Source organism: Scardinius erythrophthalmus (assembly GCF_964197995.2).
Source record: "Scardinius erythrophthalmus genome assembly, chromosome: 4".
Classification (NCBI taxonomy): domain Eukaryota; kingdom Metazoa; phylum Chordata; class Actinopteri; order Cypriniformes; family Leuciscidae; genus Scardinius; species Scardinius erythrophthalmus.
The window spans coordinates 4,919,790-4,941,137 of NC_138224.1; the positions used below are offsets into that span (position 1 = coordinate 4,919,790).

Sequence of the window (21,348 nt, forward strand, 5' to 3'; positions counted from 1 at the left end):
AGGTCATTACTGGTCTCTTCCACCAAAGCAAATATTAGTATCCAATGTCTCTGTTTGTGGCCCTAGTCCAGTGAGTGTGATAACTGTCTGTATTTTCTGCAAGCATAGGGCTGTTTATGAGTTATAATGACTCTGTGACTCGTTTGCACTGACAAAGCTCATGCTTTATAATTCACTGATAGGCTGGTTATACAGGTATGATTAGAAATGAGCGGTGTGTGTGGGCTCTTTTTCTTTTGCGAGCATGTGCTGTGGTTTTACAGAGGCTGCAGGTGGCTGTTATACTCATTAGTGTAGTTCATAATCACCAATAAGTGAAATACCAGCTAGTAATGATTATTTTGTCTACGGTGCACACAGAAGTTTCAGTTTCAGTTTTTCACTTTGTGATCCTCATTTAGAGACTCAACCCTGTATTATTTTTGTACCATGACCAAACATATGGTATTACATGGTAACTGTATCAAAAAAGCACTGTGATAATAATATGGTACTTTGAAATATACCATGGTACTGAAATTACTAAGAAAAACATGTATAGTACTAGTATATCGCCATAGTACCATAAAAAATGGTAATACCATAGTACATGCTAAAAAAAAACATGGTAGTACTATAGTAAATGTCGAAAGAGCCATGGTGATACAATGGTACATGTCTAAAACTATTGATACCATTGTCCCCTCTGGTCCTTCTCGTCCTGCTCTGAGCGGGACTCAACTGGCGTGTCCGGCTTGGGAAGACTGCAGTCTCTAGTGTCTGTCACTAACAAAATGTCAGTCCAAAAACATGGTAATGTAACTATGCTACAAGTTGAAAAATAAACCCTTTATAGACACAAAATCTAAGTTTTTGTTCCTCTAAGATAAGATTTTTACATGGTGTGCTTCAGATGTGCTGAGGGTCTCTGGCATGTTCACCACATGTTTTCATGGATGCATGAAAGGAGGAAAGAACAAAGATAGCTACTCCTCTCATCCTCCTTACACGGCCTCATGCCCGCATGTGCTGTGCTTCTGAGAATCTGGAGATCCTGGAGATCTGGAGATCTTCCAGCTTAACAAAGGGCTGCACACATCACATACCATTTTCAATCCAATGGAAGTATGTATTCAACACAGTATTCTTTTCAGAGTTCAGAGTGCCATTATTTCAGTGCCACTAAATAAATATGCGTAAATGTGCATTGAAATGTTAGCTCTTATGTCTTTCTCATCTGCATGATTGATTGTTTGATTGATTTGTCTGTTGATTGATTGACTGATTGGTTGGTTGACTTATTGATTGATTGACACTGAAATAATGGCAATTAAGTATTTACTGGTGACTTTAACTATTATAATTAATATAACTATGAATATTTAAATATTTGTTTGTTTGTTTATATCATATTTATTCTGTGACAGGAATAATGCCAATGGTGATTTCTTTGTTTATATATTTATTCCTTTTTGTATTATTTATTTGTTCCCTTAACCCACTGAGATAATGGAATTGAGGATATTACTGGTTTATCCCTCCAAAGCAAACATTAGAAACCAACCTTTCATTCCCCATTACAATACAATTAAATCAATGATGGCAAAAAGACACAGCAATGTGCCATGTTTATCGTTTACAGCTTTTCTTAAGCAAGGTAATCATCCAGTCAAGCACTATTGAGCGATCTATGGCAATTGCATCTTAAATTGTGCCTTAACCATCCGGCTATGGTGCAGGACACTTGTAATATTGCAGATCTTGCAGATAGGAGAGAGCGAGTCCTGCACAGACAGGAGCAGACTTTAAAGCTCCTGCATGTGTTTAGTATGCACGGCTGGTCGGACTCTGTTTCTTGGATTGCATGGTGGTCTCTTCTGGCTGTGACAAAGACGCACAGTCTCAGCTTTCAGACCAATGGAAACATACTTTATCATTGTCCACACGGCCAATACACACCAGGTATCCAAGTCCAACTTTGACCGTGTATTTGAGGATTCAGAAACAACACAATTATCATGTCACTTGTTCTGTGGGGCACATTTATATTTTATACAACATGTAGTTTCTCTCCTTGAATTTGATTGGCTAAGTTGCTTGTCTCTGCGTTTGTGTCCGTCTGTGCATTAGTGGTTGGGATTCATTTTTCTCTCTGTAGGTTGCAATGTTATGCCATTAGAGTTTTTTTAATCATTTAATCAACCTATTTGTTCTGAAGCCCTGATTCATTCAGGAATGAAAGCAAGTGACCCTCCGAAATCCCATACTGTATAGTAGGTACTACATTTGGTTTGAAACTTATTGCCGATTTAAAAAAAAAAAGGATATTCTATATAGTATGAATATAAGAATGAATAATATTCGTGTGCACTTCATCTGCCATGTTGTCACTGTCATATGACCTATGTTATATGTTACAGTTGCGTTGCTTTCTGCCATTCACAAATCCTCTCCCGTGGCTTCATGGGACATTAAAGTGTCGATCGAATGCGCTCTCCAGAATCTCGCCGGAAGTAGTCACTAGTAGGTCATCCGGGTCGACTGGGTAAACCCAGCCTGATCTGCCGGCGATTTGATTTCTCCCTGAAGATCATGCTGGAAACCTGTACATTTATCTCTGCTGCTTCCTTTACAAATTTGCGGGAACCAATCACAAACTGGCTTATCCACCTGGTGCGCTATTGGCTGGTTTAATCCAATCCAATTGAATTGAACATTGGTCTGGGGAGTCTGCTATGTATTTCCTTGTATTTTATTTTCGCACAAGAGGCGTGATCAACAGCATAGTTCAAATGACTCTGTACGCAATTGGATAGTCCTTCAATCAATCAGACCAACGATCCGGGTGCCATGAAAATACATAGAAAATACATAGCAGACTCCCCAGACCAATTTTCAGTCTTCAAAGATTGAGCTTGGTCTGCATGGTGATAGCCAGACTATCATCCAGGTACTTTTCACCTACTGTTTTTCAAAAACTATGTATTCAGACATACTACTTTCTTGCTGTATTGTTTTTCGCATTCTATAGTTGGTAAGTATTTGATTTTGAATGCAGCCCATCTTTAAGAGAGAGTCATTGAATCATTCACTCAACCGATTTGTTTCAAAGAAATGATTCATTCAGGGAAAAATAAGTGGCTGTCTTTATGATTGAGTCGATGAATCCTTCAACCATTGCAAGTGAAAAGTTTAGAGAATAATGTTTTATATTGAAAATAAGTTTAAATTACTTAATAAATTATACACCTATAAATAATACACCTGACAGAATAGTACAATAGTGAGTATAAAAGACATAATGATATAAAGTAATAGAAACTAAATATTTTCCAAATAATATTTTACTCATTAATAATTGAGTCTTTGTGCATGAAATATACATGCCTTTTAAAGGATGATAGTATTTGGGGGTGTGTGGCATCAAAAAAATGTGAAAGGTCTAACACCTCACACAAAGCCTCTGTCCTCACTCTCATCCTATTTTCTTCTCTTTTTTCCTTTTTTGTGTCTCATATCAATGGTTTAACCAGCACTTCTCATGTTTTCAATCTTGCCCTTTCTATGTAGAATTATGTATGTTATTAAACATGTGACTGGGGTTGTGTTTGTATCGAACTGGTTTCTTTGTTTACAGTGAGCTGGATTTCCACCTTGACAGTGACAAAGAACATACAGCATTAAAACCACTGTCATTGACCGACCATCGATGACCTTTTATCCTTCTATATTTCCATAACAGCTGTTATGTGGTGATAGACGCTGCACATGCTGAGCTGTTTATCGAAGTACAATTCTTTTTTCCAAGCAAGACTGAATTTCATTCTCAATGATGTATGTACCCGCCTTTCTGAAAAGATCATTTGACTCATTTCTAGATGCTCTGTACACTTAGATTTCTCAAACAGGAAACAGAAGTAGGTTGCAACATTGGATTAGTGCAGATTATTAGATTGGGAATTCAGATAAAATCTACATCAGACTCAGTGCTCATTTACCAGAACCCTTTCTCTGTCATGCACACATTCATAACACAGACAATACTCGGTGTGAGTGAAAGGTTATGACTGAATATGTGTCTGTATTATAAGTGAGATTACACCTCTCTTGTGGATGGATATATAAAATACATTATGCATTTTATTTTGCATATTGTCTTGCATAATGTGTGCAGGCAAAAAAATAAATAAAAATGAATTATGAAAATTATCAATTATTTTTGCTGAGCCTGTAAAGAGATTTTTGAATTATGCCAGGTGCTTGACGTCTTTGAATGTGTGTAAGGGGTGGTAGGAAAATTTGGTAAACCTGTTTGAAAATGCTGATTATTTTTACTATTTATTTTTGGCAGAAAATACACATTTCAACTTGAAATAAATGAATGCTGTATAAAAAAAAAATTTAATAATACAAATGTAGCCTATGTGTACTATATACATATACAAAGTAATAAATAACATAAAATATTTCATAAAACATAAAATAAAAAAGGTAAAAACCTTAAATACTGTCTGGAACCTCATTCACTGATTACGGTGAAATTACACGGTTTTCATAAAATAAAAACACAAATAAATATTTACTTATATTTAAAAAAAGAAGAAATATTTAATTGTGTCTAAATCCTTTGACTTTAAATCATTAAACCTCTCTGGTCTAATCACCACTGTTGTGTTCCGCGCACGTCACGAAACTACATTTCCCATCATGCTACCCAGTGCCACAGTGGCCGCGCACTGGTTTATAGAAAAAGCGCGCCGCCGCGTTCTCATCTCGTGCAGCGCAGTTCGCTCGAGCGCTCTGAACAATGACTGCGCGAGAGGATGATGCGAAACTGGAGAAATGCGTGATTTAACACCAATACTGTACATTGCACTGTTTCATACGTTTTTTTCAAAACAAACACAATGAATATGTGGATTCCTACAGAACACGAGAAATACGGAGTCGGTAAGTTTGCCGTTTAATTCTTCACGCGACTCTGAGCGTCTGCTACTATTGAATCAGTGTACCGCACACACTGTTTGTTTTTTTGTTTCTGATATTGAATCTGCGTGCTTTGTTGACTGCCTTTATTTATAGCCTACATGTTTGGTAAAGAAACAAGTGTTTCGCTACTTTCTTTGAGTAACTGAGTTTATGTTGTTTAACGCAGTGTGTTGTTGAATGGAAATGAACGCATTTGATCATACAGTATGTCCTGTATATTGCATTTCCTCTGCTAGATTTAACGTGTTCACCATTTACTCTTCTATTTAACAATTCAAACTCTTGTGAGTGCAATACAACAACTGTGAGAATGTGAATGTGTGGTCTGTGTTGTCATTCAAATTAGAACATATGTGAAATGAATTATGTGTTATCCTATGACATTCATGCCAGAATGATTTGAGTTTCGTGAAGTATTACACTGCTGAGATTTCTGCGTTTTATCTAGCATATCTCAGCTGAAAGTAATGCATGATCACTGTGGTGGTATTTGGTGAGATTAGGTCAAGTAAGGTTTTGCACCATGAAGATAGTTAGTCTATATAAAGGGAAGTATAGATTGCATACAGTGCTAACTGATGACATGTAATCTGGATTACGTAATCAGATTCCAAAAATGAAGTAGCCTAGGCCTGTAATTAGATTAAATTACGTTTTAAGTAATTAATCAGACTACAGTAACCTTTTTGATTACATGACCACATTTTATTCTCACAATGGCAGATAAATAATTGATTCTCCCTTGTTTTTTTATTTTAAATGGTCCTTTCTTAAAAAGCCCTCTGCTTGTATACGTTCAGAAGGTCTTCAGGTTTGTGGAATTGCAGACCAGCCACTGAAAACTGAGACCCACACTGGATTTACAGAAATCTTTTGAGTGTTTTCTCAATATTGCATCTAATCAGCTCCTGACAAACACATTGATTATTATTTTAATGATCACTCAGTGAATCATTTAACCACGTATCACTGTCTTTGGAAGGCTTTTGTCTTTCAAACACATTAAAATGTACAAATTCATGTAATTTCATATTTACATGGGATTCCCCAACTTTTTTTGTCAGCTGAATCTCTTTGGCCTAATATATTTTCCTGACGTACGCCATGAGATTTTAAGTTAATAACTTAGGTTAATAATAAAATGAAGTCAATAATAAAATAATAATAATAATATTAAATAATAAAATTAAGTTCATGGTTCTAATAGTCACATGACAGGCAGGTAAACAAATAAAAAAAAAATATATATTTTTTTAATGTTTTATTTTGATTTGTTATTTAGCAAAAAAAAAAAAAAAAGTGATTTAATTAGCGTTTCATTAAACTCACAAACCCCCTGCAGTTCCATTGTGAACCCCAGTCTGGGAAACCTTGACATAATATAATATTTAATGCACTTATGTTGTTGTTGACGATAAAGGATGGAGCATAAATCATTTTCTTTCTCTTTGTAAGCTAAGCTTAAATGGGTATGCATTAAGAATCAAGTCAAGTGTCTGCATTAATGGATCGAGTGATTCTTTAACTGATTAAGTAACTCCAGAGAAGCTATAAAAGGATTGGACTCTCTCTGTCATTTCATGCCATTTGATTCTCTAGAGTGATGATAATGCTCATTTGATTTTAATCTGATATGTCAGATTGTGCCTTAAGGGAGGGTGGTTATCAAGTTTATGTCACCAGGCTATCGGTGTCCTGTTGGTTATTTGACAGCTGTTGAAGGAATTCATCAGTGTGATAAATGTATTCAAAGCTGAGCAATGAGACCCAAATCTGTGGGCAAATAATGCTTGTTGGCTTGAAACCAAATGTTTTCTCTTCATGTATCTTGTTATAGGGATTTCTCTGAGGATTTTGCCATTTCGCTACGTCCGTTGCTTTAAAGTGGGACTCTCATCCCAACAGGGATTTTGGATTTGATATCCAGTGGCTTCGCACTTTTGCTTTTCATCTTTCTCCAGAAACAAAATCCATCTTTTAGTGTTTAATAGGGGGCTGGCGAGTGGTGCTTTTATGTAGAGTAATGAAGAATGACTCTTGGCCACTGATGAAATATGAATGAACCCCCACAGTCATTGCAATAAGACGCCAATTAGCCCTCAATTGGATTAATTACCGCTAATTAAATCAAGGCAAAGTCATGTAAGAGTCTCAATGGCCCTCCTTCAAGGTTTTTTACCTGCTAACAGGAACTATGAGATGATCTTTTTTGCCCTAATGTTGTTTTTGACAGTCGTGGCATTTGAGGAAACAGACGCAGACGCTGAATGGGTGGAAATACCCACATTTTTGTCGGAATCTTTTTTTGTGCATTTCTTCCTTTGCTGTCTTCATTTCGCAAGACAAATGTGATTAACTACAAGCCTGAAATAGATTGAGGGTGGAATATGACTAACTTTTAAAACTATTTAAGCTTCTGTGGATATTTTCTATGAATCAGCCTGCCTAGTTTAACCAATTTTTAGAATTGCTAAAAAAAAAACCCTGTGCCCCCTCATTAGATTATTATTATTATTTTTTTAATCCACACCATTTTTGAAGCAGATATGTTTTCTGTCAGGCATGACGATGGACGTCTAAATTTTCTTTTACTTAAATGCTTTGAATTGTTTTTCATGCTCTGGTCATATTTCTATAAATTTCATAATGAAAAGTATGAAAATAAAATATAAGAAACAAGAATAAAAATATACTACATTTAATTGTGAAGTTTGAGTAAATATTATACAATATAAACTATATATATGTATTAATAATAACAAATATCTACATTCCCCCTCTCCAAATTCTCATAGTGCAGAGCGATGTCTGTAAAACAAATACTTTATTTAAATTTAAAATATCTATATATATTATATAATTTTGTTGTGCAGAATTGAATTAATGCTGGAAAAAAAGTCCAGGCTGGTAATTTTGATTTCTGTAGTATACTAACTTTTTTCATGACAGGAATTTTGGGGGTGGAAATGCAAAAAATCCTAACGGTCCCCAAAATAAGGAAAATTTTCTGGTAACACTTTAGTTTAGGGTCCATATCTCACTATGAACCAGTTGCTTATTATCATGCATATTACTAGGATATTGACTGTTTATTAGTACTTATAATATTTATAACTTATTCTGCATGATGTTCCACATCTCTTAAACCCAATACCTAAACTTAACAACTACCTTACTAACCAGTAATAAGCAGTAATTACGAGTTTATTAAGGCAAAAGTCATTGTTAATAGTTAGTTAATAGTGATAGTTGGACCCTAATCTAAAGTGTGACCCATTTTCTTTATGTAGTGTTTAATATCATTTGATTTTTGGTGAGATGTTTCTTTTTTTGAGATGAACCCAGTGAAAAGTGAATGATTTGGAACAGAGCCACCAGAGGGTTGCTGTCTAAAGTGCCCTTGAATGCTCAGTGAGCCCAGAAGAGCTTTGACTGGGATGTCCTGGCGTGTGTTTTCATGGATGTGTATGTGTTCGGCCGGGGGCTAGCCATTGTTTTCTATAGTATGCAATCCCCCTGTGAGAGTGGAGCAGGCGATGGGGGTTAGTGCTGTGTGGAAGTGGCACCCAGGGTTAGTGGCCACCCTGCGTGATTCCCTGTGGGATTTGCAGGTTGTTGTGGAAGTGCAGCGAGCCATTCCTTCATTATAGAAAAAATTCTGTAATGACCTGAGCCAAGGGATCTGAGTGGGCGGGGCTGCTCAACACCTCATCACATGTAATTGCCTTGGGGCCACGCCCCCAAAAGTGCGGACACAGTGATTCAGAAGGACCCGCAGGGAGGCCAGGACACAATATCCCATTTCTATCATGACTCAGGCTCCAGATGGGGGAGCATGCGGGGTCTGGAATTACATGCATTCATGCTACATACTAGCACATGGATAAACACTAATAGGGATTAGCTAGTGGAAAACATACACTTTTATTCCAATTTGTATCCTTCCAATGTTCTGGCATTTAGCTTTTCCTATGAAGTTTAAAGGGGACCTATTATTCCCTTTTCCAAAGTCTTGATTTTGTTTGTGGGGTTTGTTTTTGGCTCGGTCCTTTAAAGAACACATTATTATTCACATATTTTACATTGTTGCAGCTCCTCTCTTCCCAGTCTGTCAGTAACGCTCTGTTTAGTTCCTGTCTCTATGAAGCCCCTCCTTCAGAAAAGCGCAGTGTGGTCTGATTGGTCGGCTGGATCCATGTGTTGTGATTGGTCAGGTGCTTCGAAAAGGTCACGCGCCTTTCTATAACCGCAAGTTTCAACACTACTGACTCAACTCAACCGGGCCCCGCCCCTTTTTAATGTATACCTTGGGTGGGAATTATTTAAATGAGGAATATTTTGATGTGTGCGTTCCCGGAAGAAAACTCAAGACTACAATGGAGGCATTTCAGCGAGTTCAAAAACAGTGCGCACTGATACAGGGAATAACTCCCTTTGGAGTGACTTTTTGCTTCGTAAATTCGCAGACCTTTTTGATGCTCAAACAGCAACATTGCTCTAATGAAGGTTGACAATGTAAAAAATCCTTATAGGACTCCTTTAAGAAGCAGTGTGAGCCTAGAGACTGCAGTCTTTAGCTTGTAAGCAACATCCATCAGCCTTGTTTTTATTTCCACCCAGTGAAAATATGCCATCTACCTGACTACGGTCTATTAGACTTTATACAATGGAAGCTAATGAGCTGAACTGCGGTTATGGATACATATGCAATAATCAAAAAGAAACTGACTCACTCGCAAAGACAAGATCCTTTCTGAAAAAACAAAATCCCCCATCCTTTGAATCTGAAGCCCAGCTCTTTGCACAAATCCCGTTATTGATCCTAAACCAGGCACAATCCCCCCGACCTCATAATCCCACTGACCTTTGACCTCCTGTTCAGGGTGCACGCAAACAGGGAGATTATTAATATGCGATTGGTGGCTGGAACGTGGATGTAATTAAGTGTGCTGCTGAATGCCTCATTAATGCAGGTTAAAGGCTTCTGTGTGAATAGGGATCATGCATGAGGGAGAGATGAATGTAAAGAAGAAGGACGTTCGTTATCTGTGCTCTTGGCAGGAACGAGAGCTGCTGGTGTCTGGCTCAGACAGCGCTTTAGATATGGCTTTCACAGGACTAGATCATAATAATAATCAAAAATAATCATTAGTAAAATGAAATCATATGACTTGAGGAGACTTAAAAAAACAACATTTTTAATCACTTGTATCATTCTTTTTTTTTTATTCATATCCTTTATTATAGAATTTTCATGGTTTGAAGTAAACTGTTCATTTCCTATCCATCTTTCTGCTTCTTTTTCTCCCCCATTTGTCACTGTTTGGCCAAACAGGGAGTCCCTCCCCAAATTCACACTATCGGTTCATCTAGAATTCAACCTGCTGTGTTCTCTTTGTTGTTTAAGACTTTTGTTGTCTGCACTCAGTTTGAGACTGTGTTTGTGGATGATAAATCCAGTTGTATACCCAGAGCTGCCTTTAAACCTGCAGTGGCGGCGTCTTAGCAAGTCATATGTTTAGATGCAGGATGTCGAGCGTTCGCCAGCTCTTCCGTGTTCTTCTTCATACCCACTGAGTTGCTCCTCATTAAGTCGCTTTCCTCACTGCTGACGCCTGGAGTTTCCTGTATCCCACTGGTTGTTCTTCCTCCGTTCAGATGGTCCTGTGATCTCTGCTCACCCTGACCTTGGTGTTAAACCGCTTATGAGAGACGATGTGCCATAAACATGGGCTACAGAGCTGCTGGGGTGTCATTATGTTGTAATTTTGGTTTATGCCAAATGATACGTATGCGTGTTTTGTTTTTGTCATGGGTGTGTATGTAGGTGATGTATAATAATATATGCACTTACACACTGTCTGATGTTAATGGAATACTGCTTAAAAATTCACCCAAAAATTTTAATTTGCATTTTTTATTCCGTGATGTTGTCCACCTACAGCACAAGTTCATGACAGTTTGCCAATGTCTGACAAGCTCCAAAAAAGCATGAAAAAAAAGGTCCATATGATTTGTGCTCTATATTCCTAGTCAAAATCTCTATTTTTGAGTGAACTATTCCTTTAATAGGCGGTCAGTCTTTCCTTCTGTTCCAATTGAAACCGATTGGACAAGATTTTTTTATAAATATATATATATATATCTTTCGTTCCAGACACTTGCACACATGTTCATGTCTCGACAGATTTTCTCCGCTCTGTCCGTGGGGAAAACGAACTGAAAGTGGACCTGAGAGGCCATTAGCTGTTATCTAAGCTGTCAGGCGGTGCGATACAGCATTCGAGTCCTCGCCTGACTGCTGCTGTCAAGGCAACCGCACCAAATTCTCTGCTTTAACGTATCTCGCTAAGACTAGCTGCCATACTTTCGCGGGCTTGATATATCTAGATTACTTTACCCCCTGGTAAGGCCAGGACGAGGGTAATACTCCCTCTCAGGGATGCTATGTGAGCCCAAACCCCTTTTTCCCACCTATACTTAATGCACATCTTCTTACAAGTTGACAGCAGGGCTAATTAACACCCTGCTGATTGTTAATGCATCTCTTCCTTGCCGCGTGGACCCATATTGACCTTATTGATTCGAGACTTAGACACTTGTGCAATTGCTTCGGTTTATGTACCTTACCGAGTGGAAGATACCACAGAACCCTGTTTTGCATGAATAAATGCACTTCAGGTTTTTGAGTTTTCATTTATTTAGTGGTTTGGGAGAGAATAAATAACTTAAACATGATATCACATGAAACCTCTTATATTCATGGGTTTAACGCCATTTAATAAAGCGGATGGTTTTGACTTTTTTGTTTGGCTTCAGATGTGGTTCATCTATTCTGCAAAGCCAATAACCACATGTAGCACATTAAAAATGGTTATTAAAAAAATGCCCCTATGAACACAGTTTACCATGGTAAAATTGTAACATGATTTTTTGTGTCTTATTGCTGTGGTATGGCTGGTATGATGATTGATAGATTGATTGATTGATTGATCAAACGTACTCCTTCACTGACTGCAAAGTTTGTCGTTTCTCTAAGTCGTGTTTCCTTATGGGATTCATTCACTTTTTAAATGATTAGCTCTGTTGAAGCCCTATATGCAAAGAGATTCTGTTGGATTTCAAGTAATCCAATAAATCACTTTAATTCCCCTCTCATTATTTGAAGTTAGTTCGTCCAGAGAGGCAAGTTCTCCTTTCTCCTTCTCATCATTGATTGAATGGGGTCTGCTTAGCATTCAGATGGCGGCATCCGACACAGTTTACGAGCATTCAGGGATTTCCTCCTTTGCTTCAAGCCCTTTTTTATGTTCACACACTTTCTTTTGCCCTTTAAACACTTTAATTTCACAAACGAGGCCTTTCTTCGTAATTCTGAAGAGAAATATTGTCAAAAAATGTTAGCATGACACCGATTTGTCACATTCCATTGCTAGATTGCCTCAGCGGCGTGCATAAGAATCTGTGTTGGGCCCGTCCTTTTGGCCGTTACGGAAAGCAGCCTGGATCAGCTGGAGACCCAGAAATTTGGGGCAGCTCTTCGCCCCCTGGTATTTCTCCACCTGGTGTCCTTATTTGACTTCCCTCAGGGTGCGAATTAAGTCTTAAATGAAGTGCCACTCAGCGACGGCGACTGTAATGGATCTCCTTTGTGTGGGCAAGCGGCTGAATTGGGTTCGTCCTACCCGCTGGGAGACAATGTACAGTGAATAAATGCAGACGGATCTCTTATAATGACGACAGGATCCTCAAACGTAATGGCGTGTCTTCTGCTGTGTCACGGTTTTATGCTGCACGTACAGAAGAGATAAGAACCAGAATTAATCAAAACAAAGTCAATGGGCTTTTCACCCTTGAAATGGTTAACCATGGGTCTAAACTCTGGGTTATCTTGCTTCACATTTCACACTGCTCACAATTTACCCGAGGTTAACAATTAATCCTGGGTATTCATAAGCCGACGTTTCACACTGTACATTCCTAAACCCTGGGCTACGTTCTGCATATTTGTGTGGTGTCAGTGTCTTTGATTGGATGAACACAATACGCGACCTGTTTAAATAAAAGCTCTAGCATTGCGCGTCCTCATATTGCCGAATGTACTAGTGTTTATACTAAATGGACTTTCCGAACTAAAAAGGTAAGAATGAAAGTTTTCAGTCAGCATTTGACAGTTTTCCCTCTCAAACACCAAATTTACTGTTTATATACAATGCAGTGTTTCCATGACTGTCCAAAGCATGCAAACATGAGTGTGCGATAGGTTGTCTGTTGCTGTATCTAGCTGTGACATTCTGACACAGCATTGTTTCACACTGTACTAGTTTGGCACCGCAATGTTAATCTGGGGGAAAGACCGGTGCTAACCCCGCTTCTAAATTACAAGTGTTATATGTTCTTTTACCCGGGGTTAGAATGACGTTAATCCGGGGTTAAGCACAGTGTGAAAAGCCTTTCTGTTTTTAGGGTAGAAGTGGATTAATTTTATAATAGTCAAACATTTTATTAAAACATTATAGCATATTACATTTCAGAATACACTTTTATCCATCCTTAAACTACACAATCTTGCTTCAAAATCTTTCTATAAAGATGACAAAGGGGTACTTTTTCCAGGTGATAGTCCACAATGAAACTGTCTAAAGAAAGAAAGAAAGAAGCTCACTAACTTGTTTGTCTCTCGTTCCCTGCCGGTCTGGGCTCTCGGGTAGAGTTTTGTGGCTGTAAGCACTAAAGGTAGGTTAGCATAATGAGCGAAGATGCTATAAATACTTGAATGTAAATGGGGCACACCGCATGTCACATACGCTTGACATCTCCAAATAACAGTGGTGCAAAACCACAATGCATTTTGTTTTCTTTGAAACAACTGTTAAATTTAGACCACCTCAAGTGGAAGCAATGTCTTAATTTTGCTGCAATTATATCTGCTGCAAAATTGCTGTATCATATTTTATTTAGCTATATTCAAAGTTTTGTATTAAACTAAAATTGACAGCATACAAACAAAAATCTACTTTTCTTCAACGCAAAGTTTTATTTTGAACATTACCAATATGCTTCATGACCACCCCATACCCTCAAAGGGAAATATGTGTTTGGGATGGCCCCTACAAGGGATTACCTGGGACAATCCTACTGGATTACAGAGGAGAGACCAACCACAGCTTCCCATCTGGATGTGGAGTGTTTGGTTTCAGCTGCCATCCTGACTGGACTATGGGTTAATTTGGCATTCTAGTTCATTGCCCAAGAGGAATTCTGGGACAGTTGGGCTTTCTGTCTATCTGGGCAAAGGTCTGGCTTTGTGAGACTGGCCCAACCACAGCTGTTAGTTATGCAAGTGTGTTTACTCCATTGTTTTGGGTGTTTTGGGCGCACTCACAGTACATTAGCTTACTAAAGCTTTAATTCCCATAATGTACCAGGTCTGGCAAAAGTGAAAATGCTTGCACAGATGAGGCTTTGCTGTTGTATTTGTGATGGGAAGGAGTAAAACAGCCCCCCATTTTACACCCTTCACATCTTGCCTGTCAGGCTCCACAGTGTTTTCTCTCAGCTTTATTTAATTACAGATGTGTTTATAGGGTATAAATGGCTGCTGTTGACCCACTTCGGGCCAGAAACTGGGACACTTTTTTTTTCAGCCTTCATTTGCTCCTCTCGATCAATTCAGTTCATACAGAGGCTAGGATGAATAAATTAGTCAAGCTAGTTGCATTTGAATGCACTGTTGAAATTAGGCCCGCAGAAACGCGGTTTAAGGGTAGGGTCAGAAATTCACTTTCAAACCAAGCAGCTTTCTGTTGGTCAACCTGGCGAACTCACATAAAGCTTTATCACCCTCGTGCCAATACTCACAATTGTGTGGATTCCTATTGGAATGACTGGATTTCACACACAACATTTTGCAAAGCAGCCTTAGTTTCTATTTAATTGTAATTTGTGATTGTACATTATGAAAAGCACCGGGGCGAGTTGTCACACTTTATAATATGATGTTATTTATTTGAAAATAAAAATAGGCAGGCAGGCACTGCCAATGTGTGCTAAGGTCTCTCATTCCCTGATAGAATCAGGAAATTTGGTCATTCAGGGGGAAAACGAGCGTTATCAGTTTTTCGGCATACATAGGCTGTGCGTCGTTCTTCAACCTTGTGCAGTAATCCTACATGATCCATAAACGGCATATGGCGCTTGGCAAAACAACCAGGCATTCAAACCTCTCAGCTTGAGTGGAATTTGAAACCACGTGCATCATTCAGAGGTCAGCTTTAACATGCGCAGATTTCAGTAGCTTGTTTTCATCTGCTTACACCTTAGACTCATTGTTTCCTGCCACTTTCGGGAAAGGTTTGATAAACGAACACTGTGGGTTTCATGTATGCATAATCCCGAATCAGATAGATTTGTTTGGAGTGACCAGGCAGGAAATGTCTGTATTTGCCCGTTATGTTATTCCTGCACCCCAGAGAGCGCATGAAAATTATGCAGTATAGGAGTCTGGAAGGGGTCAGTTATTGATTCTCTTAAGCTAAAGCAGATGTCCCGGCCGCTCCTGGCGTGCCAGTGGCTTAGGACTCGATGTGGGATGACAATTTCTCCACAAAAGGAAAAAAAATGAGCGCGTGTGAAGTCCATTAGACGTGCTTTTAGCACCGCTCCTCTTTACAGCTAAACTTGGAAAAGAATAAGATGTTTTGGACGCAAATCCGCCTCGGAATGCCATGGTGGATGACTGTGGTGTTCCTCTCGGAATTTGTAGGAAACTTAAACCCAGTGTTACATATTTAGCCCAGATATACCAAAAGCAGCTGCCTATCAAGAGTGATAGTGGTGGTTTTACATGTTTATTTCACACTATTTTTACTCCTTTTTTTGCCTTGATAAATATGCATAATACATGTTTTTATTTTTGTATAATAATAATAACAAGCTATTTTTTATAAAATAAAAAATGTCAACAAAACAACAACAACAATTTTGGGTTGTCTAATTGTTATGGTAACCATTTAAAAAGTAGTTAATAATCCAAACAGTAAAAGTATTTTTAATCTGTGAATAATTTTATTTGGTGCTTTTCAGACTAAGTTGTGTCATTTAGACATGGATGTGTCCGAAGCCGAATTCTGATTTCGGAAAGGAGATAACGGGTTCTAAGGAGTCCCTAAAGGGACATGGCGAAGAGATGGGAGGAAATTTTTTTTAAATGCTTTTGCATTCTCTTGCAATTATACAGTTAAGGTAATTATACAGGTAATTATATTGTATATAATTTGCGGCATATCAATATGCGTGGTTTCGAATTCGAAATCACGCGCACTGTGTATAGAAGGAGTGTAACGGTTCCCCCACTGTATGGCATGCACTTGCATCACTGTTAATCTCACATCTGCTGATTCATCTATGGTTTGTTGAAAAACAACAACAACGCCTAAACAGGCAGACCGAGTTTCGCTGATGTATTCTGATAGAGACACTGCTTGCTTGCGTCATATAAATATCCTGTCTGGGAACATTCTGGCTTCCCGATACGTTACAACAGTGTTTGTCAAAAACGTTTTGAATACTTTGTTCGATGCGAGTGCCGTATCCTATAACATGACCCGTCATTTACGCCGTCATCACCCGGGTGAAGAGACAGTGTGCGAGCGCAGGTGAGACCGAAACATCACACACTGCATTCTGTGTTTAAACAGGCACTCAATGTTAATTCGGACAGGCACTGCCCAATGGCCCGGGGACCGTTGACGGGACTGTCACTGTCTCGATCGGGGCCGTTCTGCATCATCACAAAAGTTTTTAATTTGCACGTTTGTGTTTTTGTTAAGTCTTGCCAATTTAAACATTCAGGCACAAGAAGATGCGAAAGAGAAATCGCACGGGCGCACACATTGGAAGCATACACACAGAAAGCCGTGTCTCTAACAGCATGCGAATAATAAATGGTTCTCCTGAACATAGCACATACCAAACTGTGACCCTTAAACCATGATACAAACCGAACCAGGAACAATTTGAACTGTGACATCCGCATAGGCAGATGCTGATGCGAATAGACCACACATTTTACAAGATAAGATATTTGTCAATGACCAAAATCCTCTGCCATCCTCCTGTCAGTCATCTCTCCCTACTCTCTCTTCACATGATAAGTGAAATCTGATGTACTATACTTTAAACGACCACCACAGAAAGCCTAACCATGTCCCTTTATGGGCTCCGTAGGGTTTTCTTGCCTTTCCGAATTCGTAATTCAGCTTGGGGCACATGCTATGTAAAACACATTATCGGTCCATTTCTACACCATTTGTGCTAATGATATGACATTAATGTCATTCTTTACCATCTGTTGTGTTCAGTAAATGTAAGTATATTGTTTTTTTATTTATTTGCACGCCGGTACGTCTCTCTGTTTGTATTTGTGTGCCTTGTTTAGACAGAGCGGAGTCCTCTGATCCGTATCGATCTGCAGAAACATTTTGAGCCGGCTGTTTTTGCCTGTGCTCCGGACACTTGCACTTCTTCCTGACAGAACGAGCGTGTAATGCTAAACAAACAAATGCTGAATGTAGCGGGCGGATCACATTGTGATAATAAGACTAGCTGATGCGTGACTGATGATGCTTCATGTTTTTTCTCTCTCGCTGTTGCTCATGGATGGGTAAACAGCAGCACGCGGCTGTCTGATCATCACTCTGGAAAGGCCTGGAGTTAAAATATACAGATAACACAAATTACAGCTGCCAGCCAACCACAAAACACTCATTCTTCCTCCTTTCCAGGAGTTTGTGTGTCACTGACTGCCGTTATCCTTGTCACAATAGAAATTGAATTACAATTCTAGATCCTTCTGCATTGGGGGTTTTAACTTAAGTAGTAGTATTTGACTTCTTTAGGAGTTACTTCACAACTTATTTTCTTTAGTGAATATACAAATCTAGATATGAAGACTTCAGATGCAAAAGCCTCTAAATGCCATCTGATATTTTCTTTTTATCAAGCTTGTATGTTTATGTTCAGTTATTTCATTTTAATGGCAATGAAAATGACCTATTAATTGTAATTAAAGCGAAATTACTGAACCTAAATATACAAGCTTGATAAAAATGCTCATTTTAGAAGAAAATTTTAGATGGCACTTAGAGGCTTTTGCATCTGAAGTCTTCATATATTACTTAACTTGTTGTCTATCTGCATGCAAGTATGTCGCTCTTTGTTTTTCAGTCATGTTGACGTTGAAAGTGTATAGTTTGCTCTGACCCGTAACTGGGGCAGCTGTCCTTAGAGTAATTGGCAGTGTTGCAGTCCAAACACATGCCGCCCGCCAGCCTCACAACACCACACTGGCTGTGCGGTCTGTTGCTGGACATATGGACGGCCGAGCGCTTCACATGACTGATGAGTTCACCTGTTACAGCCGTGTTCCACACCAGCAGCCTCGAGTCCGACTAGTGCTAGTGAATTTGATTTGAGCTCACTGGGGCACCATGTTGGCTTGTTAAAGAGTCTCTTGTTTTGTTGTCCAACAGCATGGACCATTGTGTGTGTTTTTTTTTTAAATAATCACAGATTTGTTCATTTTGGAGGCTTATTGCGCTGATGATTCACGCTCCAGCGGGTCTTAAGGCCTCCGCTGTGAAGTCTCAGTGCTGTGGTCCACCATCTGGGGCTTAGAGAGAGAGAGACATGCTGTTCAGTGCTGTCTCACTCTACTCGGTCTTTTGCCTTTGGTTTTGCGCTGCTTTATGAAGCGAGTGGTGTGTGTTTGTCTGGATTCAGGTGTGTGTTTGTGAAGTGAATCTGCATCATTCATCAGAGGGTTTTTTTCTCTTTCTGTTTTCCTTTCAGTGACATCACTCTACAGCTGATTGGATATATAGCTTGTCAATCATTTGTGTGAGCAGTTTGATTGGCTCAATCAATTCTGATTTTGAGGGTCATACAGTACGTTACATCACAGTATCATAATTAGATTGAGATTGATCGCTTTTCTTTCATTTTTTGTGCCAATCACCCTACACTTTCTGTTTATATATTTTGTTGATCAGATCATTATTTCATAGCACATTAAAATGCAGATAGAAGTACACAAAAGATGCATTACTTTTAGACTTCCCTTAGGAAAAAAAGCTAGAAAGAAAGGCAGTTAGCACGAGAAAAGTCATGTGACCATCAATATTGACCATATGAAAGGGAGCTTGTGGCCTCTGAGGTGTCCCGGTCCTGAGGCGAGGGTCCCAACTGAAGGGTGTGTTACTAAAACCCTTATATTAGATTTCTGCTTCCTAATTCTTTATGGGCTGCCACAGACATCTTTAGACACTTGATACAAATCAAATTCTCAGATTCTATTATATTTTATTTTGTTTTTGTTTTATTTTTTAATCTTTTTTAATATATATTTTATTTTATTATATATTTGATATTTCATTTTTTTTACATTTCATTTATATATATATATATATATATATATAAATGAGCTCTTATATATATATATATATATATATATATATATATATATATATATATATATATATATATATATATATAATTATTATTATTATTTTTTAAATATATTTTATCAGATGACTGACACCACCTTCAAAGCTGGTTTAGGGACAGATTCTGACCACATTGAATGGTGTAAATACAATCCAGGTTCTTTCTGTATATGATTTTTTTGCAATATCATCATACAGCTCTTGTTTTGTCACCTAGCTAATTCATTTTGCTTAATATTTTAACCTTAAAATGTGTATGTCATTTCTCCTGATGGGCATTCATTTGTTCTTCAGCCCTCTGGGTTGAAACAAGTCACTGATGTTTGTAATAATAGAGCTGAGCAGATGTGATGATAAAAATGGTGTTGATAATGACTGTGAATGACAATGATTATAAATGGATTCCTTCCTCTGGTTAGTGTTTGTGTTAACAGCTCAAGGCAGTGTGGGGAGGGGGGTTTAATGAGAGACGACTGATGCGGTCTGTATTCTCTTTCACATCTCCGTTTGGGTGTGGCTGTCGCTCTGGTTCATAGATGAACGCGTGTTAAACAAGGTCACCACAGTGGTGGAAATGTTTCTGGTCATAGTAAAACATTTATTATGGCAGAAAGACTGGTTTGACCAATACCGAAGGCCACATGAAAGCCTTAGACCTTTACTTTTTAGCCTTCCCTTGGTAAACAAGCCTGTTGTCTGGTGCGGAAAGCCTGTAAACACTAGAAAAGTCATGTGACTGTCAGTACTACTGACTGTATGCAATGGAGTTTGTGGCCTCTGCAGTGTCCTGGTCCAGTGGCGAGGCTTTCAACGGGATGAAAGTGTGTGACGCTGAAACCCTGAGTTAGATTTCTGCTTCTTGAGCATGTATGGGCTGCCACAGTTAGAAGTTGAACTTACATTATTTTGGCGGTCTTGAAAAAAAATGCTTTTTTTTTTTTATATTATACTATATACAATTATTTATATTATTTTTTATTGATAAATATACCTTTTGAAATCTGCTATAGAAAAAAGTACTGAAAAAGTATATAAAAGTACCAACAATAATAATAATACTTTTCTATAATTATTTTTTTAATAATCTGTTTACTGCATGCAGTATGGCCCTTTAATTAATCAGACTATTGATGAAAGGAAGTATTGATTATTTGTTATTGACTGTTCAGGAAATATATGTTTCGGAAATGGACATGCTTATGTTTGACTGTACTTAATTTAGCATCTCTCACAATCCCTTAACTGTGAAGATGAAGATACAGTGTGTATGTTTCTCCAGCTGTTGTGTTAAGCATGTTGCTTGTCTGGTCCTCTATTTCTGCTGCTGGAGAGATGGTGATATGGCTCCAAAATTGGTTTAATCTGTATTGGTTTCGTATGGCTAGATCTCTTATAAGAAGGAGGACAAGTATCAGGAGGGTGTTGAGGAAAATAGAAGAATAGAGAACCGAAACCATTTGCTCCTCAATTGAAGGAACTATACGAAGAAAAACAGCGTGAGGAGGGATTGGTTATTTGAGCTCTTTGTCAGAGCACAGTGACTAAACATCACGAGAAAAGCACACATAACAATGACAGAGGATTCTACATTGGCCATAGTGAGTTTAGATATGAATCAAAGAAACTCCACTGTGAAATCAGGATGAAGTATCCAGCAGTGCTTTTCCAGCTCTAAGTATTTAAAAGCTTTTATCTAACATTACGGCAGCGGATCGCATCGCAATCCCTCCACAAACACACACACACACACACACACACACACACACACACACACACACACACACACACACACACACACACACACACACACGCACACACACACGCACACGCACACACACAAACACGCACACGGGACGAAAGAATCAGAGAGCCGATT

At 38.4% G+C, this 21,348-nt stretch overlaps 1 protein-coding gene across 2 annotated transcripts in view; it reads left to right on the top strand.

Moving 5' to 3' along the window:
• Nucleotides 1–4,790: 4,790 nt before the first annotated feature.
• The window catches only part of dock4b (dedicator of cytokinesis 4b), an 80,901-nt gene continuing 64,343 nt past the window's right edge, over nt 4,791–21,348 (top strand). For both annotated transcript variants that reach the window (XM_081363718.1, XM_081363719.1), the window contains exon 1: nt 4,791–4,929. In XM_081363718.1, the coding sequence (XP_081219844.1) occupies nt 4,887–4,929 (43 nt within the window). In that variant the 5' untranslated portion in view covers nt 4,791–4,886. The remainder of the gene's footprint in view (nt 4,930–21,348) is intronic.